Source organism: Leuciscus leuciscus (genome assembly GCF_965113295.1).
Source record: "Leuciscus leuciscus genome assembly, chromosome: 16".
Lineage (NCBI taxonomy): Eukaryota > Metazoa > Chordata > Actinopteri > Cypriniformes > Leuciscidae > Leuciscus > Leuciscus leuciscus.
In genome coordinates this window covers 2360660-2387726 of record NC_138740.1, presented here as the reverse complement: position 1 = coordinate 2387726, position 27067 = coordinate 2360660, and the positions used below count along the sequence as shown (strand labels likewise).

At 37.8% G+C, this 27067-nt stretch overlaps 1 protein-coding gene and 2 long non-coding RNA genes across 7 annotated transcripts in view; 1 reads left to right on the top strand and 2 right to left on the bottom strand.

Annotated features, from left to right (window-relative positions):
• The window catches only part of tcf7 (transcription factor 7), a 65306-nt gene extending 39267 nt beyond the window's left edge, over positions 1-26039 (bottom strand). For 3 of the 5 annotated variants that reach the window (XM_082141390.1, XM_082141388.1, XM_082141389.1), the window contains exons 1-3: positions 25691-26038; positions 25541-25607; positions 24484-24587 (exon numbers count right to left, since the gene is read on the bottom strand). In XM_082141390.1, coding sequence (XP_081997516.1) covers positions 24484-24587; positions 25541-25607; positions 25691-25879 — 360 coding nt within the window. In that variant the 5' untranslated portion in view covers positions 25880-26038. Of the gene's footprint in view, positions 1-24483; positions 24588-25540; positions 25608-25690 lie in introns of all 5 variants that reach the window. The other 2 variants (XM_082141391.1, XM_082141392.1) reach the window with 2 other exon arrangements.
• On the bottom strand, positions 775-19068 carry LOC309478028. Its single transcript, XR_014198766.1, has 2 exons — positions 18513-19068; positions 775-2759 (listed from the first exon to the last, which is right to left on the bottom strand). It is a non-coding gene; the product is annotated as an uncharacterized lncRNA (long non-coding RNA).
• Positions 6092-18517, top strand: LOC309478002. The gene is made up of 3 exons (XR_014198740.1): positions 6092-12381; positions 14064-17662; positions 18260-18517. It is a non-coding gene; the product is annotated as an uncharacterized lncRNA (long non-coding RNA).
• Positions 26040-27067: the final 1028 nt, after the last annotated feature.

The following is a 27067-nucleotide window of genomic DNA, read 5'->3' as shown; positions in this document are numbered from 1 at the left end:
TATGTTCAGGACTGAATCATGAGGAATGTGGATCAGTCAGATCTGCTGCAAATATGCAGGTACGGGGAGCGAGCCGCTTTCATGTAGTAATGTATTCTGTGTGATTAATTCTCACTGGATGAGTGGTTCAGGGGTCCGACCCCCCGCGGGGCCCATGTGGGGTCCACAGTCACACACACATACACACACACCAGCCCTGGCTCAACTAAACACGCCTAAACACATACTTAGCACCTTATTTCAGATCGTAGAAAAAAAAGAAGTTTTGTACAAAATGTATACATTAAAAAATATTTTAGATCTTGGCAAAACTAACTAATATATATATATACACACACACACACTAAAACTAAGTGTGTAAAACTGAAACATGGCAAAACTAAAACTTTTTACCCAATAAATTATTTTAGAAAAAAATATTTTACATCTATCTACACACACACACACACACACACACACACACACACACACACACACACACACACACACACACACACAAAGATGCAGAGAAAACAGGTCAGAGTGAGAACAGGAGCAAACCTGACCTCATCTGAACTCATGAGGTGGTCGGAGCGTTGCTAGGGTGTTGCTAGGGTGCTATAACAAATACATATAATACAATAAATCCTACTTTTGGGGATATGTAGGGCCCTATGGTTTCCACGGTGGCGGATCATAATAACTTAATTATTATTAAAACTTTTTACCACGATTTTTCTTCCATGTTTTAATTGTAACAGTGAAGATCTGTCGAGTGGCACTTTGCTTGACAAAAAAGAGATTCTTCAATTTCTTATGAATTAAATGAATGTTTTATGCCTTCATTTGATTGCCAGTAAAATTTTAAACACACAAAGTGTGAATTCAAAAATTAAACATCCTTTTTGATTATTAAAATGTTGTAAACCATTAAAATTGAATCCAGGAAACTTAAAACATAAAACACAGAATCTGAGATTTTTATTTTATTTTATTTCATAAACTTTTAACAAATTGTTGTTAAATTGTATAAGTTTCATGGTTTCAATTATTTAGACGTGCTTTTTGATTACTAAAATTTAATTTAACTATTTAAATTAACTATTGCAGTGTAACGATGCCCAGTTCCAGGAATGCACTCATATTTTGTTGGTAGTACCAGTTTGCAACAATTATTAGTTTACACTAAGTTGTTAACACTTCGGAAAAAATTCAAATTCAACTTGTGTTTGGCTCAAGGTCACGGTGCAAAGGACCCTAGGTTGATGTTACTCCGAAACATCCCTTTAAGAATAAGATACACAAACAATTAGGTTGACGTCATTACGGGAAACAACTCGATTTATTGATAAAAACTTAAAGTGCCCCTGTAGTCAATAATGTTATCCCTTAAAACCAAAATTACATATTTAAATGTTTTTTCCTTTAATAAAAATAAAATATCTTGAATATAACCAGACACCCTCGCCTCATTTAGTATGCGCGGCTCTATGAATATGCAAATGAGCCCCGCCTCCACTCACTCACTCAGCTCAGAGATCCACTGGTTGACGATCACACGTTGATCTGATTGGTTACAAGGTAGTTTGTGACGTCAGAAACACCAGCGATTTCAAAGCGTGTGTTTGAGACTGTCTTTGGTTCACTGCAGTTTTAAGGAGGAAATACTCAGCAATGCTGTCGACTTATGAATTTACACATGGTTTGTCTTAAAGCATATTAAAAACACCACATAGACACATAAATAACATTAAAAGCTGGATTTTCACTACACACATGTAAAGCAATAAGCGGATTAATTCAACAGGCTGATTTCTGTTCATGTAAACTAATCAGTCCCTCAATCAAAATCATCATAATGTCTCAATTTGAGAACTTTTGACTTTTATTAGGCAATTTCTTATTGCTGTGGTTGACTTGTAAGATTTTGGTAATATTTCCCACCCTAAGAGATCATGTTATTAAAGCTTACCTTTTTTAGTAAGATACCAAAACAAACAAGATTTGTGCATTTTGTTTGTTCTATTGTCATGTATGACTATTGTGCATCTAACATAAAAAATAATATGGTAAATGTGGGATCCTAAGTATATAAAAAAAAAAATCTGGAAATTACCACCACAAAATCAGTCATTTTGATCGCGAAAAATCACAAAAATATCGTAAACTCCAGGAGGGTCTGAGTAATATGAGATATCTTTATCCTGAAGCAGCCGATGTGACGTGTGTTTGATTAAAGGATCTCTCTGAAGATCCACTACAACACCTTCACACATTATTCCTCTCTTCAGCGCGCCTCAATTAAAGCCTCGTGCGTCTATTAGCCTGATCCTCCGCGCTTTAATCTCTCTTCATGTTTTATCGACTGGAGTATTGATTTGATGTTCAGGCTTTCATCTCCCACAGCCCAGAATGCAACAGAGGGCTTGTGATACGCTGTTTCTTTAACCCTTTCATGTTGAGGAAGACTCATGATTCAAGCCTTCATCTATGGTATATATGGCTATAACAGACTTCTGAACTAACTATACATTCACATTTATTCATAAAGCAGACGCTTTTATCCACTGGCGGACAGGAGAGGTTTCAGCCGTCGCTCAGATCGTACGAGTTCAACTCAAGTAGATCTGTCACTTATTCCTCATTATTACACGGCTCTGTGGAATACTTGATTCTGATTGGTCACTCGCTCCATCCAGTGGTATATTATTCCCAGATAACAGCCTCTGAGAACAGAAACACAGGCTCATCCGGGTCACTGAAATCAGCAGCGCTATACGCTTGCTATGACTGTTTTTTGCGTTTGGTGAGTTAATAAATTATTAAAACTCAGTCAACTCAATATTTTGTGTACAGTTATTTAATTATGTCATCCAGTATCGTGGACTCGCTCTCTCTCGTTTCATACAAACGCAGTGGCGGCCATTTTGTGACTATTGTTTTGTACACTGTTGGATTATAAAATACAAACAGGTACAGTTTTAAAACAGTTTAATCTGAAATCAATATCTCTAATCTCCATAATTATAAGTTTAATAAGTGGTATGACTGTATACTGTATCTCTTAAATGTCCGTCTAGTTTGAACTTGCTGCTTGCTAGCAATGGCTCTCTCCGTGGAAGACCTAATAAAATATTTAAACTTTTTTGTGTCTTATAATTTACTTATGTGGCAAGTATCCGTGTAATAAGTGTGATAATGTAGATCCAGCCGGTTGTTATCTCAGAATAAACCCCTTCAGGCTGATGAAGACCTGATCCTGATCACCCCGTCAGGGTTTATTCTGAGATAACAACCGGCTGGATGTACATTATCCCTTACTTAAGGTGCAGTGTGTGATTTTTAGCGGCATCTAGTGGTGAGGTTGTGAATTGCACCCAACAGAAGTTACGGTGGCTGACAGGAAGTGATGTCGTCGTCTGAGACAACAGTTAAACACTGAGGTTTCTTTACAAAGATAAAATAAGATTTTTTTTTTTACTTAATTATTCAGTAAAACGATGTGTTATTGCGAATATTATTGTCACCTGTTCATCATTGTGTCAGTGTTTTATTCGCTGACGTTAGCTGAAGCTTCTTTGCACGAAGAACAACACAGTGACGAAACGTGTTTGTCTGCTCAGGGCCACTGTAGAAACATGTCGATGTAAGGAGACCCGTGGTGTGTGTAGAGAGAAAGCTCATTCTAAGCTAATAAACACATAACGGTTGGTTATGTAAGGTCTTTATACACCACTGAAAACATAGTTATGTATATGATATTGCATTTCTGTCAACAGATCCTCCTAAATATTACACGATGCACCTTTAACAGCCAGTTCTGCTCCTCAAAGCGCAAATATTTCTGCAGCAAATTGCATATTTTTGCTCCGTTTGAGCTGTTTTTCCATCCATATTCTCACTATATCAGACTATATGAGCCGTAAAAGCCCGATAATCCTCATGGATCAGTTGATGCCTGTGAAGAAGCTTTATTTTCAGGAGTGCTTGTGTGATTCAACTGGCCAAATGTTCTGAAGGGTTCAACTAAAGCATCACAACACTCACACAACTGATGTCAAAATATTTCAGTAGTCTGTACTAATATCTGTGAAATTACACAGATCTCAATACCACTTTTAATAGCAAAAACTATTTCATAAACAAAATATAATTATTATTAGCATACATAATTCGTTTAGAAAGCAATATATTTTATAACATATTTTTAAACATCAGCATATAGCTTTCAAAGATTTTTGAATTAAGTAAATAACGCTTTAAAAAGAGTAATAAAAGTAATAAAATGAAGAACAGAAACATTAATGTCCCTCTGTGGTGTAAATCCAGCTTTTAATGTTGTTTATGTGTCTATGTGGTGTTTTTAATCTGCTTTAAGACAAACCATGTGTAAATTCATAAGTCGACAGCATTGCTGAGTATTTCCTCCTTAAAACTGCAGTGAACCAAAGACAGTCTCAAACACACGCTTTGAAATCGCTGGTGTTTCTGACGTCACAAACTACCTTGTAACCAATCAGATCAACGTGTGATCGTCAACCAGTGGATCTCTGAGCTGAGTGAGTGAGTGGAGGCGGGGCTCATTTGCATATTCATAGAACCGCGTATACTAAATGAGGCAAGGGTGTCGAGTTACATTCAAGATATTTTAATAACAAGATAAGTTAATAACGCGTTAACGCAAAATCATATTAACGGCACAAATTTTTTTAACGCGCGATTAGCGCAGCGCATATTTTCTGTTTGACCCGTGGCCCAACCTCTAGTTGGAGAAATGGAGATACACAGTGTTGCCAACTTAGTGACATTGCAGAACCCTTTAGCGATTTTTTCCCTTCAACAAAGCGCCCAAACCTTATTTAGTTTCTGAGAATCTACCGGTTCTGCCGGTACTGCTCTCTCAGCACGAGCGCGCGCACCTCTCGCTCTCTCTCTCTTTCTCTCTGCGTCTCGCGCGGAGGAGCAGCGCTTTAATTCAGTTAAGCACAGATATTATGTTGCTTCACTAATTTTACAAGTATAGCCGAAATCAGAGCACAGATATTGTCTTCATCTTATGTGAATTTGATTTCACCAGACGACGGCTCGATTATCAGGATTTTTGTGCAGATTAACTTAACATCTTGGAGGGGAGAGCTGGTTGTCTTAATGGGTCGCGTTTCAGTCACCATTTCAAATTCATTCCGTTGTTTGACAACAGAAACAGTAAAATATACCAATGAAAACAGTTTTATTGAGAATTTATCTTCATCAAAAGGGGCACAGAGAGAGACAAACTACAATGTAATAATAAATAATAAATGTACATTTAGCATTTTCAGAAGAGCTGCCCTGTCATGCAAAATCTAAACATGTTTGTGTTAGTAAATTGCTCAGTGCAAAGAAAGAGAAGTAATGGTAACGTGGCATTTTTTTTTGTTCTTTCTACATGTGTCTAATAGACATGAACAAGTTCTTTGAAAAACATCTATGACCTTTGAAACATGTCTCGTCCTTATGCTCTATACTGACTATGGTTTCAATATTAAACATACATTTGCATAAAGCATCTATATTTATCCATGCCCACGTTGATTAGAGTATTACAAACTTGAAAAGTATTAATTTAAGGTACATTTAGAACAAATAAAAAAAATTTGCGATTAAATGCGATTAATCGCGAGTTAACTCATGACAATCATGTGATTAATCGCGATTAAATTTTTTTATCGATTGACAGCCCTAGTTTAAACGTAATTTTGGTGATCAAAGAAGAGTTTTAAGGAATAAAATTATTGAATACAGGGGGACTTTAACACTGAACCTAAAGATACAAAAACAAAAATGGATAAGGACAAGGTCACACCCTGATTGGACAGCTTTTATGACCAAAACAATGGGATAAACGCTCCTAAAATGAACTCAGAGATCGGTTTAATCGGTTTAAAAGTATGAACACAGCCTAAAACATGATTTACACAGCATTTATCTGAAGTCTTGTGTCACATAAGGACCTGCGTGTGGATCGGATCTCTCCAGGGATTCGGCCTATAGCCGAGGAATCAGATCAGAGGAATCAGAAGAATCAGATCAGATGAAGATGAATCAGATCAGATGAAGATGAATCAGATCAGATGAAGATGAATCAGATCAAATGAATCAGTTCAGAGGAATCAGATCAGAGGAATCAGATCAGATGAAAGCGTGGATCCGAGCCTCTGCTGTCATTCCTCCCGCTACAAACACTGCATCCCATTTGTCCTGTGGTCGGAGCATTGTCTGATGAGGATTTGTACTGTAAATATGTGGTTTTCTGTGCAAGAAACCGGACCGGCTCTGGATATTCCTTCCCCCTGCGTCCCATAATTCCCGCTGACTTCCCGAGCCAGGACACTAATGGAGAGCAGCTCCTGCTGGGAAAGCTGTGACACACGAGTGCGGTGAAGAAGACCAGCGCTCCATTACAGCAGAAACATGGGAAAGAGTCGCATAAAGAACTGCGGATAGGACTTTTCCTGCTGGGACTCGCTGTGGGGCGACATGATCCACTGCGCACCTCTTCATCCTCATCCTCATCATCTTTATCATCCTCAATCATCTTCATCCTCAATCATCTTCCTTATCTTCATTCTCGTAATCATCTTCCTCCTCATCATCATCTTCATCCTAATAATTATCTTCCTTATCTTCACCCTCATCATCCTCTTCCTCATCATCAAACTCACATCCTCTTCCTCATCATATCCAGACTGGTCTCTACACTGCAAAAAATGCTTTTCTTACTCAGTATTCTTGTCTTGTTTCCAATAACTAAAAGTTCTTAAGCAAGATGCATTTGATAAAGTAATAAAATGCCATAAGATATTATGTTTCGTTTTCTGGGGAAATAAATCAAAATTGAGTTGTTGCTTAAAAAAAGAAAGAAGCAAAATTATCTTTTTTTGAAAAATAAGATCTTGAAGGGTCAGAAAAATTATCTTAATTCAAACGGAAAAGATCATTTTTCATACCCCATTGGCAGATCATTTTGCTTGTTTTCAGCAAAAACTCACTTCATTTATATTTCCCCCCCAGAAAACAAGACATAATATCTTATGGCATTTTATTAATCTAGAAAATGCATCTTGATTTAAGAATTTTTTGACATTTGGACTGGAAACAAGATTAAAAATACTAAGTAAGAAAATATTTTTTTGCAGTGTGTGACATTATTTTTGTTCATAGATAAGCTTTCTTTAATATTACTTCATACAAGCATATTGGTGCGGCAACACATCATTACACAAGAACATTCAGTAATTAATCTAATTCAAGTGTATTTACACATGCACACGGATATAATTAAAAGCTAATTGAATTTTAAACACATTATTTATAATTAAAAAAAAAATTACGTGCCCAATACTGATTTTATTATATTATTTTCTCATGCTTTCACTAATAAAGAAATACGCCTGTTTAACTGTGTGTTCAACCCTGTTATGCGGCGATATTTCCCTAATAAAAAATTAAGGTTTGATCTTTCTGACATCATAGTTAAATAATCAAACCACATGATTCAAACAGAGGTTAGGCCTTATAAACATATTTTAATGCATTAATTATGCCTTGTAATGCACTGTATGATCTCATGAATAATTGCAACCACAGTTATAATACATTAAAATAGTTATCTAATAATTAAACACACCTTTAGAAAGTATAATGCATTAAAACACATTAACATAATTTCATATGTAACATGGATTCTGCAAATACAGGCAAAACCAAACATTATTCAGACACCAGATATCATTTTTGATATTTTTTACTAGTGTGCAGGACACTATAGTTAATTTATGTAAGTGAGGAGAGAAAAATAAAGTAAACTGTGATATACTATACCCAAATATTCTTCATACAGTGACTAGCAATAAAATGTATAAAAAATTGGGACAAAAATTACTTTGATCTGATCATGTTTTACTGAAGTGTTTTGTCTTTAATTGCTAATGCTCTTTTTACACACAGACTGAACAAAATGAAGCATTGCTTGGTGATTGGTTGAGCTGAACTGGTATTATCTAATTGTGTAGTTAAATTTAACAGCTGACAGATATTCAACATAATTCATGTGTGAGACAGTCTAACAGAAGGACGGACAAAACCAGTCAAATATCAATATTTTGGTCATATTTTATTACCATTTTCTAAACTATAGCGAATAAACTGTGATAATGTGAGAAATGTTGATGGTGTCTGAATACATTTTGGTTTGACTGTATAATACATTTTAACTTTGGTTGCAATTATTAATGAAAAGATGTAGTGCATTAACACATACTATAATGCATTATAAGGTTTTCATAATGTAAGGGATTTAAGTAAAGTAAAAGTAAAAAAGAAATGTTTCATAGGTCTAATGTTATGGGGTTGAAGGTCACTCTGAATGTAACAGGGTTGACAAAACATCAAAGCTTTGGTACAATAATAAACATTTGTAATATTTAAGAATCGGCCAAAAATGTCATGTTTTATTAAATGTGTTACTTTATAGAATTATTTAAGTAGAAAGACTGAAATGGTATATTCTTGTAAAATGCTCTCCAATAATCTTGGTTTTATTTACAACTTTGAAAAAAATCTTAGTTTAGATTTATTTTGATTTCTAGCATAAACTCTATTGAGATAGCACTTCTGTGTGGTAAACATTAACCTGGATTTATTAACATCCACTAATGCTGCATTTGATCTAGTAATGCAAAATAATAGTAAGTCAGAGAGAAAGTTTCCATCGTGTCTTCTGTGTTTGCAGGGTTGCTTTGTTTTTCAGGTGAGGAGAGAAGGCTCGGTCTGGTCTCATTTTCCATGGTAAACCACAAGATCTTACCGCACACAACTGTACTCAAACAACCAAACATACACAAAGCCTTGAGCAAGCGAAGAAGATCTGTCAAAAACACGCCCACCCACCCTCCACATCCCCAGACTCGACGCGACGGACACTCGCAGCGAGGGCTTTTTCCTGATCCTTTCATCAGAACGTTTGGCTGGAAAGGATATAATTAAAAGCAGAAGTCGGCATAAATTAACACAAGAGTGCGAGGGTCTGAATCAAAACCAAATACGGTCATATTTTGGATCTTTAACCCTCAGAACGAGCCGGGACGACACAGTCTGGGATGATCTCATCCCGCTGTAAATCACACCGGAGATGAACTTCATCTGCCATTAAACAACAGGGAGTCTCCGCAGCGCCTCTTCAAACACACTCGGATCTTTCTGAAGCTTCACTTCCACTCGTGAATCACACACACACTCCTGAAAATAAAGCTTTTTCACAGGCATCAGCTGATCCGTGAGGAGTCTCGGGCGTTTGCGGCTCATATAGTCTGATAAAGTGAGAATATGGAGGGAAAAACAGCTCAAATTGAGCAAAAATATGCAATTGGGTGCAGAAATATGTGCAAAAGGAAAGATGAGATTTCTGATGCTTGCATGTAAATCAATGAGATATTTATAATAGTGTAGCAGATACTCACATTAAATGCATTGAAATATCAATATCTGCTAATAATGTCTTAGTAAGATGATATTTTTTATGATCAAAGCTCTGTAGTTTTAAAACATTATGTGATGCAATACAATGATGATTGAGGGATGAACAAATAAACCTTCCTCAAACGCATTATGATCATATTTGATACTCATGATTTCTCTAAAAAATGGATAATCAAGTAAACCAAAAGCGTCAGTCTGAAATATTACTTACAATATTAAACAATATTCCTTGATGTAAATCAGAGCAGATTTGACAGCAGAAACACACGAGCTGAAGGACGACGACTGTACAATTACACTAAAAGACTTTTACTTGATAAAACAATCTAAAGGCATGTAGTAGATTGTGTGCGACAGGTTTTTCCAGCAACGTTTTGATCATATTAGAGGCATTAGAAATTTGCAGGCTTTATAGGGTTAACATTTCCATTGCACAGAAAGTTTTTTATAGTGGAAAAAGGGGGATTTTCGGAAACACTTTACAATGTTCATTAGTTAACATGAACTAAGAATCTTCCGCATTTATTAATCTTAGTTAATATTAATTTCAACATTTACTAATACGTTTGTTAATGCACTGTGAACATTAACAAACAAATTAACAGCTGTATTTTTATTAACTAACATTAACAAAGATGAATAACTACAGTAACACATATATTCCTCATGGTTAGTTCATGTTAGTTAATACATAGCTAAAGTTAACTAATGAAAGTGTCACCGAATACCGATTTTTCAAATATTCTTCAGGAAAAAAGGATATTTTAAAGGACTTTGGTTAAAAGTCCTCCCCCCACACCACAACATTACGAGCTTTTCCAACAGTCCCTGGTTTTAAAGCTTGATTCCTAGGCGTGAATCGCGTTGGTTTTCGGACCCTGGAAACATCGGCCACCGTCTACGCGCCTCAGAGCTCTCTGGCAGTGAAACGGTTAAGGAAGAAAAACCTTCGACTGTTTAAAGTCGTTCTCGACGAGGTGCACCAGGTGCGCCGCGTGGTTACAGCCTCAGTGTTTACTGCTGACTCCCTTCCGCAGGAGAGCAGCTTCACACCTTAGTTACTCCACAGCCCTACGCCCACACCTCCTCCGAGCCATCAGATAAGACGCAGACGGAGGGAAACACTCGCGTTCTCCTCCTCCAGCAGCTCCTGCAGCGTTTGCATGGTAGTAAAAGTGCAGTTGCACAAATACTCACAGGCATAACCACAGCACACCTCACCTTCACTCCACTCTCACTTAGACAGAGAAACCTCGCTGAGATCACCCAGCACAGGATGTAGGATGTATGTCAGCGGCATCACACACACACACACACACACACACATACACACGCGTGTGCGTGTGCGCTGATGAAAACAAACAGTTTAAAAGAAGTGCTAAATTCACCATTGCCGGCGTCATGTAGCAACATGATTGTTGTAGAAGCGGGGGTTTCCCTGAAAATCGTTCACATCTTACAAGAGAGCTACTTTTAAGATTGTCATTATGTTCCTTTTTTCTTTTTTCCTCGAGATCCAAGAAGACCTTGTTCTGGGTCCCACAAGCGGAGAGCTATTTTTAGCGGCGAAATGCTTTCCAGTTGGCTTCAGACGATCATAAGAGGGGGAAAAACCGCACAGAAAACCACGTTCCATAAGGGAGCGGGCAGCAGATCTGGGATCTCCCTACTCTCACAGTGATCAGTTTGTGGCGACGGCCCGGCTGAAATGAACATCTATATTTCCATAACTGCAGCAGTCGCCAACATCCCCGCTCGTTACACTCAATATTCCTCAATCCTGTGAGCAACACGTGTCCGACAGCTTCTGAGTGACGCTCCAGACGTGAAGGTTTTCTGACGGGGGGGACAGACGCCTTCCTTAAACACGCCATCACCATAAATGCTTAGTTTTATTATCAAAGATAATGCAATGCAATACATTTGTGAGATTCAGTTCCTGAAAAGCAAGATGATCATATTTGATACTCATGATTTTTCTCAAAAAAATTATGTCTGGATAATCAGGTAAACCAAAGCTGCGTCAGTCTAAAATATTACTAACAATATCAAAGTTATTCTTATGTTTACTAGATATAAATCAGTGCAGATTTGACAGCAGAAACACACGAGCTGAAGGAGGACGTTTGTACACTTGTACTAACTTGATAAAAGAGTTAGGGATGCACCGATATGAAAAGTTTGGCCGATAACGATAACCGATAATTCTTTATATTTTAAAAACCGATAACCGATATATTGGCCGATAAATCTAAATCCAAGTTTTTATATAATTAGTGAGAGCCTGATTACAAAAACAAAGTCTGACCATTAAAATCCATGCCCTGAACACACAATTATAATGTTCTCATTATAATGTTATGTAGCCGATATGTTAGACTTGTGCTGCACATGTTTCATTTAACCGTATCATATTTCAAGCATTTCATTAACGTCATGTTGAACAGTGTGTATCTGAAGTGTCTCAGCTGAAGGAGATAATACATTATTTATCAGCTTTAATATATCGACCACATTTTCTTACCGGGCCCGATAACGATAAAATTTTAAATTAACATATATCGGCCGATACCGATATGGTGGCCGATATATCGTGCATCACTAGTTTTACTATCAAAAATAATGCAATGCAATACAATCATGAGATTCAGTTCCTCAAAAGCCTGATGATCATATTTGATACTCATGATTTAAAAAAAAAAATGATGTCTGGATAATCAGGCAAACCGAAGCTGCGTCAGTCTAAAATATTACTAACAATATCAAAGTTATTCTTGTTTACTAGATATAAATCAGTGCAGATTGGACAGCAGAAACACATGAGCTGAAGGAGGACGATTATACAATTACACTAAAAGACTTTTACTTGAGAAAAGAGTAGTGGTGGGCCGTTATCGGCGTTAACGTGCTGCGTTAACGCGAGACTCTTATCGCGCGATAAAAAAAATATCGCCGTTAATCTATTCTCCAAGTTGGGTTGGGAGATGGCTCTATACTACACAAGCTATGATGACGCAATCTACCCGCGGCCGCGAGGTAAACCCGGCTGCAACGCATATTCGTCGTCATCTTAAGTAAACACGGCTGAAAGTGAAAGCTGGTGAAAAAGATCGGTGCAACATCCATTATTTGGACTTGGTTCGGGTTTAAGCCGTCAGACGAGCAGCAGCAAACTATATACAGAGTGTGTGGGGTAACAGTTCGGTAAGTTAACACACGACTAATCCGTTCGACCACCTCAAATTCAAAACGAAACATGATATCACTGAATACCAGCGCGCGCGTATTATTCCCATTCCAATATATCTTAGTGGTGTAGCACATAATCTCGATTTTAAGAATCGTTGTTGTGTTTCTTTTTAACTGAAAAGACATCAGTTAGACAATATTCTAATTTTAACTTTGGGGTTTCATAAGCTCCAAGCCATAATAAACATTATACCTACTTAAGTCTCTGCAGCTAGTTTACTTACATTTTATTTATCTGCAAAATTATGTTGTATACTTACAGTTTTGCACAATATATGTTCTCAAAACTACATACACCCTTTAAAAAAAAATACATTTAGCAGTTGTTTAGCATGGGTCTGTGTAATCTGTTCTGAAATGGTTTTATTATAATATACTGTATATCGTTATCGCAAGAGGCTGCAATGTATATCACAATATAGATTTTAGGCCATATCGCCCATCCCTAATTGATTAGCCTATAGTAGTTGATAATAACATAGGCCTACCTAATGTTGCCTATGGACGGTAACAGTACAGTAGTAACCTTTTACAGTCAAGCAGTTTGTGATGCATTTTGGAAACAGGAGATGAGCCCCTGGTCTAATGCGCCACCTGGCTTGAGAAACCCGTTCTCAAAGACTTACGGTACGTTCACACGGGGCGTCAGCGTCAACGCTTGACGGAAGGCGTGGCTGAAGTTTGGCACTGACGCCATGGTCATAGCAGCGTCAGCCAATGAAATTAGACAGGAACTCAACAACAAGCTTCATTGTCATTCAACATGGACATAAAAAGTATATAAAAAGTGGTACATAAAAAGTGATTGGTCATAAAGGACCGGGTGATTGCCCACCGCAATAATTAGTTTCTCCTCCATTTTAAAATTTATCCTCAGTTTGCTGCTCTTGAACAGGATGAACGTGATGAACGTGATTGGCTACCGCCTGGCTACTGTATTTGCATAGAGCGATCCTGATTGGCTGACGCTTCCGTCTGCGGCGCTTCACTGGCGTTGCTCGCGGCAGAAGTTGAAAAATTCTCAACTTCTGCCGCGAGCAACGCCAGTGAAGCGCCGCCGACGGATCCACAATTCTTTTCGGCAACGCTTGACGTCACCCATTCAAAGTCAATGGGAAGCGTTGACGCTGACGCCCCGTGTGAACGTACCGTTACTTTTATAGTCATTATTTGGGTAGCACACATATTCTGAATGCCTTCGGCAGAATTCAAATGAGCCATTTTAATCTAGATTAATCTAGATTAATTTCAAAATTAATCTAGATTAATCTAGATTAAAAAAATTAATCTATGCCCACCTCTAGAAAAGAGTTAAGGATGCAACGATATGAAAAGTTTGGCCGATAACGATAACCGATAATTCTTTATATTTGAAAGCCGATAACCGATATATTGGCCGATAAATCTAAATCCAGATATTTATATAATTTTTGAGAGCCTGGTTACAAAAACACAAGTCTCACTTTGTCCCATGCAGAAAATTATAATTATGTTCTCATTATAATCTCATGTAGCCGATATGTTAGACTTGCGCTGCACATGTTGCACTACTTTACTGTATTTTCCTTTTTTGAAGTGATTCCAATCATATTTCAAGCAATTCAAAACAATCATGCTGAACAGTGCGCATCTGAATAGTCTCAGCTGAAGGAAGAATTCATTATCAGCTTTAATATATCGGCCAAATTTTCTTATCGGGCCGATAACGATAACATTAAAAATGATCATATATCGGCCGATACCGATTTGGTGGCCGATATATCGTGCATCCCTAAAAAGAGTCTAAACGATCAATCAGACGACAGATTGATTGAGGACAACAGGTATTTCAGCTGAAGTTAGTGCACATTATGAACTTCAAATACGAGCTTTAAATACGATGATTACCTTAAACATCAAACTGAGATTGGGACGATGTGGCCATGTGTTTCTCAGTATTTCACAGATCAGGACACACTTGAGAGAGCTGGTGTGATAGAGATAGTCATCGTGAAGGAAGTAGGTTAGTCAGCTTTACCCTTCTCTTTAACCTCTGTCCCAAAACACACACAGTAAACAACAGGTGATGATGACAAAAGCAAGTGATTTGAGTACCAAGAAACCACACGAACAGCCTTTCATGATAAACGTAACATTAGTGGCTCCTGGTCAATATGATGCCAATATACAAATGATGCAACAAAGAGACATGCGATAAAAAAAAAACTACAACTGTAAAAAAAGTAGTCTGTTTATTATTGTGTTGTTTTGTTGACCTGATACTGACAGTATTTGTTCAAAACAAACACATTTATGTTGCAAAATGTTATGCAAGTTCCCAGCATGCACTGCAGCTTGAAATGATGTGGTAACTCTTATTAAATATGGCTTCATTTATGCTGCTGTCACTGTTAGTTGGCTGATTAAGGGTTCAGAGATCATATCTTCACTGAATTAACATCTGTTGATCATCAGCGTGTGTTTAGAAATATGTGTGTCTCATCGTTCAACTGTTGGATTTAATATATTTGTCCATGTTTGCCTCAGAAAATCATGTAGTTGGCTTTGAAAATCAAACAGACAGGTAAAAGAAATCGTTTTGAAATGCTAAACACTCTTTATTTGCCATGGAATAATTTTTACATGTTACTCATTAGATGAACAAAAGTATTGTCAGTTGTTAGTTGAGTTAACTTAAATTGATTGCATTCGGTTTCCTTGTTTTGTTTTTAAGTTCGGGCAACTTTTTGTCAGTGTGAAATCAAATGAACCACACAATATTTACAAACTGCAGATCTACGAACAGACTTAACACTACAGATTACATGATCAGTTTGAGATAAAGCGACAGTTCACCCAGAATGTGACTCACTTTCTTCAGCTGAATATAAAAGAACATATGGTAACACTTTCAATGAAGTCCATGCTTATAAATAAGTATAAATGGGGCTATAATTCATTATAAGTAAGTATTACTATTTTATAAATATATTCATAATGACTCAGAACATCATGCATTTGCTTTTTCAATGTGCATGTTCATAATCCATCATACACTAAGTATAAATGGAGCTATAATTCATTATAAGCATGGTCTTTATTGAAAGTGTTACCAAACATATTTTAAAGGTCCAAAAAAAACAAATAAAAAAAAACAAAGTTTTGGAACGGGGAGTGAATAACCATGTGTTCATCATTACCAAAACTGCAATATTTACACTTCTACATCCACACACACACGTTCGTTTACTCGAGTCTTTAATCTCGCACGCTCACGATCAACAAACATGAGACGTCACGTTTCACATCTGTGATGTAACAGAGTCGTTCATGACATCACAGAGCTGTTGATCTCGGTCGTTTCCCCTCGTAAACGCACAGCCGGAGCAGAAGAGCGGGATCTGGGAGTTGCGGGACACGCTGAGTTTGTCCCACAGGAGTGTGTGCTCTTCCACCGGGGTCAGCCAACGCCCCCAGCACCCGAATTAGTGCCGGGCCAGACCTACTGGAGCCTCAGCAGCCACAGGGGCGGCACACATGTGTGTGTGATCACACTCGCATCTGATACACATCTACCAGCAGCACTGCCACAGCTGGGTACAGCACACACACACACACACACACACACACACACACACACACACACACACACACACACTCACTCTCACAAACCCAACCCCTAAACCTACCCATCACACACACACACACACACACACACACACACACACTAACCTGACCCCTAAACCTACCCATCACTCACACACACACACACTAACCCGACCCCCAAACCTACCCATCACACACACACACACTAACCCGACCCCCAAACCTACCCATCACACACACACACACACTAACCCGACCCCTAAACCTACCCATCACTCACACACACACACACACACACACACACACACACACACACACACACACACACACACACACACACACACACACACACACACACACACACACACTAACCCGACCCCTAAACCTACCCATCACACTTTCTGCATTTTTACATTTTCAAAAAAAAAAAAAACTCATTCTGTGTGATATATAAGCTTGTTTCCTTAATTTAGGTCCACAGTGACACGAGTCTCCATGAGTGTGTGTGTGCATTCAGGTTGAAGTCCCCACTGGGATAGAAAAACATGCACACTCACACACTGCCGTCCCACAGATCAGTGGGAATCAATGATTTAACATTATTGAAAACTGAGCAATTCACAAATGACTGGATGGATCAAACTCCTCTAGGACACATCAACAGACTCAGAGCGGGACTCAAACCTCGTCCTCATTAACCAGGTTCGTTCGCCACTGCAAGCGGTAAAATTGGATGAATATTACAACATAAAAGTATGTTTACAAGAATTAATATTCAGTGATATTATCGGCTGGATAACGACACTAGCTTTGCAACATCAACACTATTATTGAACTGACTTGAGCTGAATAACTGTCGTCTTCTTTAGCGCTGCTTTATAGTTGAATGATAATTGGTTTCGTTAGTGAAGAACTTGAACACTGGCATTTGCCTGTTGTTTATTACTGTGAAACAGCTTGTATAAATCTATATAAACTTGATGTAGAGTAAGAAGAGATCATTTTGTGCTATAACAACTAAATTAGCTAAAGTTTCAATTTATTTCCTTTAGCATCATCAACATCCTACACATGCTAATCTTATAATTACAAGTTAAAGTGAATGCACATTATTCTTAAAGAGGCCCTATTATCACAAAGGCTCTACTAGAACAGGTTTTCCTGCTTGAATGTTGATTATTCTCCTCATATTCTCCATTGTTGCAGCTCCTCTCTTCCCAGTCTGTCAGTAACGCTGTTTACTTCCTGTCTCTATGAAGCCCCTCCTTCTGAAAAGCACACTGTGCTCTGATTGGTTGGCTGGAGCAGTGTGTTGTGATTGGTCGAGCGCGTCGAATGTGTTTTGGGAATGCCCCGCCCCTTACCAGAACCGCCAGTTTAACACACTACTAACTAACTCAACCATGCCCTGCCCCATTATTCTGCATATTAATTATTATAATGAGGAATATTGAGACGTGTTCGTTCCCGGAAGAAACTCAAGACTACAATGGAGGCGTTTCAGGAGTTCAGAAACACTCACACTGATATAGAGAAGAACAGCAACAATACACACTCAAGACAGATGAACACTTTGAGCTTTGATACTTTTGAGAATCAGTCTCAGCTTTCAAATTCTGTCAATTTTATACTTAATTTCACTCAATAAATGTGTGTTTGTGTCTCTTTAATGTGTGACAGATCTCAGTTCATCTCTTCCTCTTTACCACTAGTTACAGCAGCAAATAAACATCAGTGAACATCAGAAGGAATGTTGAAAGATTCGGAACAACTTACATATCATGTAATCGATCAATCAGTGTTTCAACCACCGAAAAAAAGTCAATAAAACAGCTTGTGAACAATAATGTCACGTAACGTCACATTTACCTCAGAAAAGCCATTCCACGTTCATAAACTAAGGTGACCAGACGTTCCCTTTTTACAGCAAAACAACCCACAAATACATTACTAAAAAGCCCGCCCAACATACAGCAGCAGTCGTGTGGTGATTATTTTCACCAACAGATGGCGCTGCGAGCTACGCTGACTCTACTGGACGCACGCCGATAATTCATGAAGAACGTAACCTGGACGAGCGCAGAGCACCATTATCGTCATTTATTACACGGCTCTGTGGAATACTTGATTCTGATTGGTCACTCGCTCCATCCAGCGGTGTATTATTCCCAGATAACAACCTCTCTAGGAACGGGGTTTCTTCATGGAAGTTTTGCGTTTGGTGAGCTGATAACATATTACAACTCAGTCAAATCAATATTTTGTGTACAGTTATTTAATTATGTCATCCAGTATCGTGGACTCGCTCTCTCTCGTTTCATACAAACGCAGTGGCGGCCATTTTGGGACTATTGTTTTGTACACTTTTGGATTATAAGATACACACAGGTACGGTTTTAAAACAGTTTAATCTGAAATCAATATCTCTAATCCCCATAATCATTTATGTGTTGAAATGCTGTGTAATAAGTGTATGACTGTATACCGTCTCTCTTAAATGTCCGTCTAGTTTGAACTTGTCGCTGAAACTGTTCTCTCCGTGGAAGCTTTATGTTTAAAAACCTGATCAAATATTTAGACTCAGATCAATATTTTGTGTCTTATTATTTACTTATGTGGCAAATATCCGTGTAATAAGTGTGATAATGTAGATCCAGCCGGTTGTTATCTCAGAATAAACCCCTTCAGGCTGATGAAGACCTGATCCTGATCACCCCGTCAGGGTTTATTCTGAGATAACAAAGCTAAAACATACCAAAATTTTATTTCAAAGTGAACTATCCCTTTAAAATAAGCCCAAATAAGGATAGTAAGAGTCCTTAAAGCACAAACGTAACAAAACATTCAAAAAGTTTGAATTTCTGTATTCAGAAAAATTTAATGAAAATATTAAACTAAAACTCTAAAATATTTGTTAAATAGTTTTATTTATCATATTTATGTTGTTTTATTTTAATAATATGTTTTTGTAAAGTCATAACTTTGATATTGTTTTGAACTGCTTGCTATATACTATTCATTTTCTACTGCTTGCTATTTAGGCTAATATTCATTTTCTTTTCATTGTTTTTTTGTGAGTGCTAAATAATTAAATAATAATCAAACTAAATCATAATAATTATTAAATGTTTTTAATAATATTGGGAACCCACAACAATTAAAAAACAAAAAGTGTATATATATATATATATATATATATATATATATAATGTATTGATGTATCAAATGTATTGTTCCCACTTTTTTTATTAATAAATAAGTGATATTTTGACCACTCAAATAGGAAATGTCCCCGGTTTCAATTTCAGAAATCTGCTCACCTTACCATAAACTCCATAGTCAACTATTTTAAAAAAAAAGAACACTAGAAATGATAAATTAATATATGCACTATATATTTAGTTAACCTGTTAACCTTCATTATTTAATGTATGTTTGCATACATCTGTCATGACAGCCACTGAAATATATTTTATATTTCAACAACAAATTGAAGTAGAAACCTTTTTATCTCTGTATTATCACTCAATTGTAGTGTTGATTACTATATCTAAAAGTAAACAGCAATTGAGTTTGGACTAATTTGTTGCTAATTTTAACCTTTATCATCAATGCACCAACTGACAGAGTTCCCCATACTCTATGGTTCACAAAACTAGATTGTATTCTGAAGAAAAACATCCAAGTGACTATATCCAATTGAGATCAGAATCAAATCAAGAGCTTGTGAGTCGTGGTAAAAAAACTGTGCAGTACGCGTTTGTTCATGACATCCCTGCAGTGATTGCCATCATTTAACAGTCTTTCAGTGACTTTCCTACAGGACGTCTGGAGAACGGGTCGGGGGAGAACGACTCCACACACACACCTGGGTGAGAACGAGCCGGCTCACCTCTCACACTCATCTACAAGACAAAACACCCGCTCGCATCACACATGCGTCACTGCCTGGGTCTCGACTGACTGACTGCCAGAAACTAATAGGATGCCTTGAGGTGGGGGATTTTCTTTCACTTTTAGTGGTGGGCTGATTCATTAAGAGAGAGTCTTGACGTACAGTAGCACAAACACCGATATGAAACAGCATCAGTCTGGATCTCAAACTGGTAAACTCAGAAAGTAATCTTCAGACTGTGAAAGATGTGAAGAAGTGGGAGTCTTCCAATAAACCTGCTTTGCTTACGATTCAATTGGACTCATTTTTCCTGCGCTTTATTAAAGGTGGCTGAAGTGTTGTGGCAGAAAATACGTTTCCTGACAAGACAATTGGTCGAATCAACACAGAGACACAATGTCCAACATCAAAATCAACATGACTGCTTAAAATTATAACTATAAAAAAATTCATTCTGAATTCAGGCACAGAAACTGCGCTCGTTAAAATTACAAATGACTTACTTCTGACCAACGCTGTATCTCAATACTAGTTTTAGTGCTGTGTTCGACACTATAGATGATAAAATACTGTTAGATTGACTACAAAATTGCACTGGTATTCAGGGACAGGCATTAAGCCTATCAGATTGCTACCATTTTGTCTTTTTAAACAGGGAAAATCAAATCAAAGATAACGTCAGTAAATTATAGAGTGCCACAAGGGTCTGTTTTAGGCCCTTTGCTATTTAATATATGTATATATATATGCTGCTGCTGCTGCTTGGTGATATTATAAGAAAACAGGGAATTAGTTCCCACTGTAATGCCAATTATACTAAGTTATATATCAGTCTGAAGCTCAAACAAAACCTCTCAATGTGATAAACTCAGACTGTGAGTGATATGAAGATGTATGAGTCTTCAAATAAATCCTTTTGACTCATTTGAACTAATTTTTCTGCACTTTATTAAAAGGTGGTGAAGAGTGTCGTCACTGAATGGAAGCACAGAAAATACATTTCCTGACAAGACAATTGGTTGAATCAAAAAAAAAAAAAATCAAATATAACGTCAGTATTTTAGGCCCTCTGCTATTTGGCCGCTTGGTAATATTACAAGAAAACATGGGAATAGTTTCCACACTTTTGTCGATGATACGAAGTTATACATAAGTTTGGAGCTCAAACAAAACCTCTCAATGTGATAAACTCAGACTCTGGGTGATATGAAGACGTACGAGTCTTCAAATAAATCCTTTTGACTCATATGGACTAATTTTTCTGTCATCACCGAATGGAGGCACAGAAAGAGAGAGTCTGTATCTCAATACTAGTTTTAGTGCTGCGTTCAACACTATAGATCATAAAATACTGTTAGATTGACTACAACATTGCACTGGTACTCAGGGACAGGCATTAAGCCTATCAGATTGCTACCATTTTGTCTATTTAAACAGGGAAAATCAAATCAAAGATAACGTCAGTAAATTATGGAGTGCCACAAGGGTCTGTTTTAGGCCCTCTGCTATTTTCAATATATATGCTTTATTTTATTATTTTCTATTATATTTTATTATTCACTTGTTATCAATGTAAAGCTGCTTTGAAACAGATTTGCTGCCACTTGGTAATATTATAAGAACATGGGATTAGTTTCCACGATGTCGATGATACTAAGTTATAAAAAGTTTGGAGCTCAAACAAAACCTCTCAAATGTGATAAACTCAGACTGTGGGTGATAAGAAGACGTATGAGTCTTCAAAATAAATCCTTTTGACTCATTTGGACTAATTTTTCTGTCGTCAAGCACAGAAAATACATTTCCAGACAAGACAATAGATAGAATCAGCACAGAGACACAATGTCCTCATTTCACAGGGAAATCAAACACTGAAACCCTGTCCAGTCGCTGAAGCTACTACATCATCTGCCTCACACCTTGATAAAAGTCCTCTTCATCTGAGAAGAATTTGCTCGACAGCCCTGACTTCAGGCGCTTGACATGTTTGAGCACGGCTCCGAGACGACTTAAACACCTGTCCTCCCTCTCTCTCTCTCTCTCTCTTTCTCTCGCGAGCGGTGGAACAGACACGACCACACCAATAATTACAGCTATAAACACCTGAGGGGATCCGACAGGTTTTGATAGTTTCCCAAATATTTCCGGCTCCATAAATAACTCTGCAGATTCGTCCGCAGGCGCTCGCTTCAAAGACCAAGGCCAAGTGGGGTCTCTTATCAAATATTTGTATTTTAATACGTAGTTGGCGTGATTTAACCTCCGGCTGAAGGAGATCTGAGCTTTGAGCTTCACGCACGCTTGCGACACGCGGCCATTGTGCCTTGAGTTTTCAGAGCTACAACTTGCAAGCTTTCCAATGGCACATTGTGTCCGTATTGAAGTGGCAGAATGGGTTAAAGAGCTTTTTTCTTAAAGAGGGTGTAATCCAGTGTCTGTTACTTATCTCCGTCAGTCAGAGCTGCTCTGGATGGATTATGACACAAAGCCAGTGTTCGTCTATTGTTTACTCCAAGAACAAGCCCTGAGCTTCGACTTCAATCAATCGCCAACACTTAAAAGAGTTTAATTGTCAACTCAACAAGGGATTCCCGATGGTCGTGTAAAATCAGCAGCTTAGCTGTGTGTGCATTGTGGGTAAAGAGCTTGAATCAAGAACACAAAAATCATTTATAATCTTCACTTTTTTGGCACTAAGAAAAATCCTCGAATTTGGAAGACCTTATAGTTTGCTTTACAGAGGAAAATCACTTGAATTCGGATGGGACTGATGAAAAAAAGCACTAGTTGTGGCATAAACACTAATCATAACAACGTTTCCCGTATATGACGTCCCTGAACGTTCATCTCGACTCACTGAACAGCATTAAAAGTTGAGAAAAACCTGGAAGACTCTTCAAAAATTTCATTTCACATCTATACGGGACTTTCACAAAGCCACCATATCATCATCATCATTATCATTCCTACATATGCTTTCATAAAGACACAGTAGGGTTTTTGTTCAGGTTTGTGTGTGTGTGTATGTTGGTAAATCTGTGAACTTTCCAGTTGAAAAAAAAAAGCGCAAGATACAGAACTGATCAAGAGCTGGTGTAATTACAGGCTTATAACTACACTTCAGGTGCGTTTCATAAGAAACCTTTTCCAGAGCTACAATCTGGATCCAGTTACTGTACACGTGTTTTCCTTCATAGATACACTATATCCACACAATCATGGCGAAAGACTTCAGACAAATGACAGAGTAATAAGCACGATTATACGCAAGTAGACCGTTCATTTACGGTCGACGGCATCAAGGTTCGCACACATGCCTTCAAACACAATTACATATGCATCAATGACTTGAAGAACCACGTCCCAATAATACAATGACAATCAACACAAACGTGTGCATCATGACACACTTCACGAGAAGCGCATGCATTGCTGTAAGTTTGAACAGATCTAAAGCAATGTGAATGTCTACTGATCTTAAAAGGACATCTTACCTAAAGAATGATAGATGTACAAACCTGTATGAGATATTTTGGGTACCATTGACTTCCATAGTATGAAAGAAAACACTATGGAAGTCAATGGTATCCCACAATTGTTTGGTTACCCATAATCTTCAAAATATCTTCCTTTGTGTTCAACAGAAGAAACTCATACAGGTTTGAAACAACCCGAGGGTGAGTAAATTATATATTTTTTTGGTGTACTGTCCCTTTAAGATCAAACACAATTAGATATTCATCAATGACTTAAAGAACCACGTCCCAATGATACAAAGACAGACAACACAAATGTGTGCATCATGACACCAAAACTTCACAAGCATTGCTGTAAGTTTGAACAGATCTAAAGCAATGTGAACGTCTACTGAGCTTAAAGGGACAGTTCACCCTAAATTAATAATTTATTCACCTTCATGTTGTTCCAAACCTGTATGAGATATTTTGGACACCATTGACCTCCATAGTATGAAAGAAAATACTATGGAAGTCAATGGTACCCCACAATTGTTTGATTACCCATATTCTTCCAAAATATCTTCCTTTCTGTTCAACAGAAGAAACTCATACAGGTTTGAAACAACCCGAGGGTGGGTAAATGATTCATTTGTGTGTGTGTACTGTCCCTTTAAGATTCGCATCAAAGGAATGGATGGAGTGGGATTCTCTTCTTCTAGTGTAATTACAGGCCTGTCTTCAGCTGTTCCCACACACACACCTGGACTCTAATGATCGAATCCTAATGGAAGAACTTACGGCTGGAGAGACGGGTCCGTTCGGGAGGTACGGCTCGGGAAGCATCAGGAACGGGTATCCAGAGTACGACGCCTTATACATTCCACCATCGTGATGTTTGGGCACTGGAGAAAACGAGACCGAGAAGAACAATAAATCTCTGAACTTGTGAAAACTTCATCTTTATGACCTCCAGAAACCCTCTTGTGTTGTACACGTATTCATAGCCGCTCTTGTAAAATATATAACGATGATCAATCACAGATTCTCTTCAAAGCGGTTTCGGTTCTAAAACACAAATAACGGAAATAGATCAAACATGTTTGCGATAGACACACAAAAAAGAAAGAAAAATGAGTCAACGGCGTATTTACTGATGCGGATTTCAGGTTTTCCCCAAGAAAAGTCCATCCGTTGCGTATCAGACGTAGATGAAAGTTTTTAATTTTCCCAATTAAAGACGCTTTCCATCCGTTGCGTATCAGACGTAGATGAAAGTTTTTAATTTTCCCAATTAAAGACGCTTTAAATCAAGATGAATATTAAATGAAAACTATTTTTTACTTTGAGCATCGTTTTTCCAAACAAGAAACGTCGTCTGATTTAGCACATTTCCGGAGACAATTTTGTCTCTAAAGCCACACGCACAGATTTGTGCAAACAAGGTCATACACACACACACACAGATTTTTGTGTAAATAAGGTCACACACACACACACGCACACACACACACACACACACACAGATTTGTGTAAATAAGGTCATAAACACACACACACACACACACACACACACACACACACACACACACACACACACACACACACACACACACACACAAAACAAACAAAAACAAGTTTGTGTGTGTGTATGAGTGTGTGTATGTGTGTGAGTTTGATTGTGTGTGTTTGTGAATGTATGTGTGAGAGTGTACAGTGTGTGTCTAAGTGTGTGTGTGTTTGTATGTACATGTGTATGAGATAGTGAGTGTATGTGTTAGTGTATAGTGTGTGAGTGTGTGTGTGTCTAAGTGTGTAAAGTGTGTGTAAAGTGTGTGTATAGTGTGTGAAGTCTCACCGTCGTCCAGATGTTCTCGTTTATCAGTGTAGATCCTCTGATCCTCCTGCTGTCCTCTTCTGATCACCTGCTCATTACAAACACACTTTATTTCACTCACACGAACATCATCCACAGCACACACACACACACACACACACACACACTTACGGCAGGGTGCGTGTTGTTCTGGCTGATCTCGGACTCGTTGACCAGAGATGACTTGAGATCGGCCAGGTCTCTCTCCGTGAACGCGCTCTCGCGGATCTTCTCCTCGTGATCTCCTCCTTCATCTTTAAACGCGATCATCTCATCATTCGCCCCGAGATCATCTCCTCCTCCGCCGTTCAGCTGCGGCATACTGTACTCTACCAGACAACTTTACTAATCTACTTCTGAGTGTTGTTGTTGTCGTTGTTTTGCGCGCTTGGATGAGCGTTGGAGACCCGCGCGAGAGAGGAAAACTTCTGTGTGCTGTGACGAGCCGCGCGCGACTTGAAAGTAACAAACAGTCGCGCTTTAGAACAGCGAAGATCAAAGAGACCGACGCGTGATTGACAGCCGAAATGAGCCGAGTGGGGGGGCGCTCTTAAAGGGACACGACACTTTTGAGTTTCAGGGCTTTTTTGATGGAGAACGTAAGAAACTATTATATACACACGAATAAATGCACATAAAAAATCATTTAAAGAGGGATGTAATTGATCAATATTTTAGACCATCCCAATTATTAAGAAACATGGGTTTCGCTTCACTGAAATATAAAGCGAGAATCAGCGCGTAAATGAGAGAGTTGATGGAGGTAAAATGAGCCAGAATGAACCCATCATCAAAGAGTTTAGTGTGTTTTTTAGCGATCGAGCAATAAACCAAGAGAAAGAGCTCCAGTTTTCCTTGAGAAGAATTTCTTGAAGTTAGAAGAGATTTTCTCTTTTTAATATGGTTTATTGGCATAACATATTTTTGGGATGTTTATATTGGCAAAGTAATAATAAAAAGTCAACACATATTGAGAGGGGGAGGGGAGGGGGGCATCACAACATTTGTATATAAATTATTTTATTATAAATTATAAATATAATTTTAGAAGAAATATGTAATATAAAAATATTCTGAATATATTGAATCAGCCTGTATATCAACACCCAATTACATGTTACTACAACTAATGACCCATATAAGTTACTACACAAAATAATGGCATACTAAATATACATATTCTGATCAGACTTGGTGAAAAGTATGAAGTTGTGTGTAAAACACAGAGCGATCACCTTCTTGTGCATGACTTATGTTTTAGTTTGGACTCTTTTTCAGTGTTGAGTTTTAATGGGAAATAATAATAATGATGGCTTCCCTTCATTCCTCCCCATGCTGTGCAATAATATCTGGGTACATTTACTGTCATGATCTACAGCTGGGAATAAGAATTAAATACAAACACAAATGTGTCTGGTATTTGCATAAGGCTGCATATTTATACAATATCTTCCATGCATATTAATAAATGGATTAAAAATGGCCTCTTTAATGCATGCAAATCTAAAT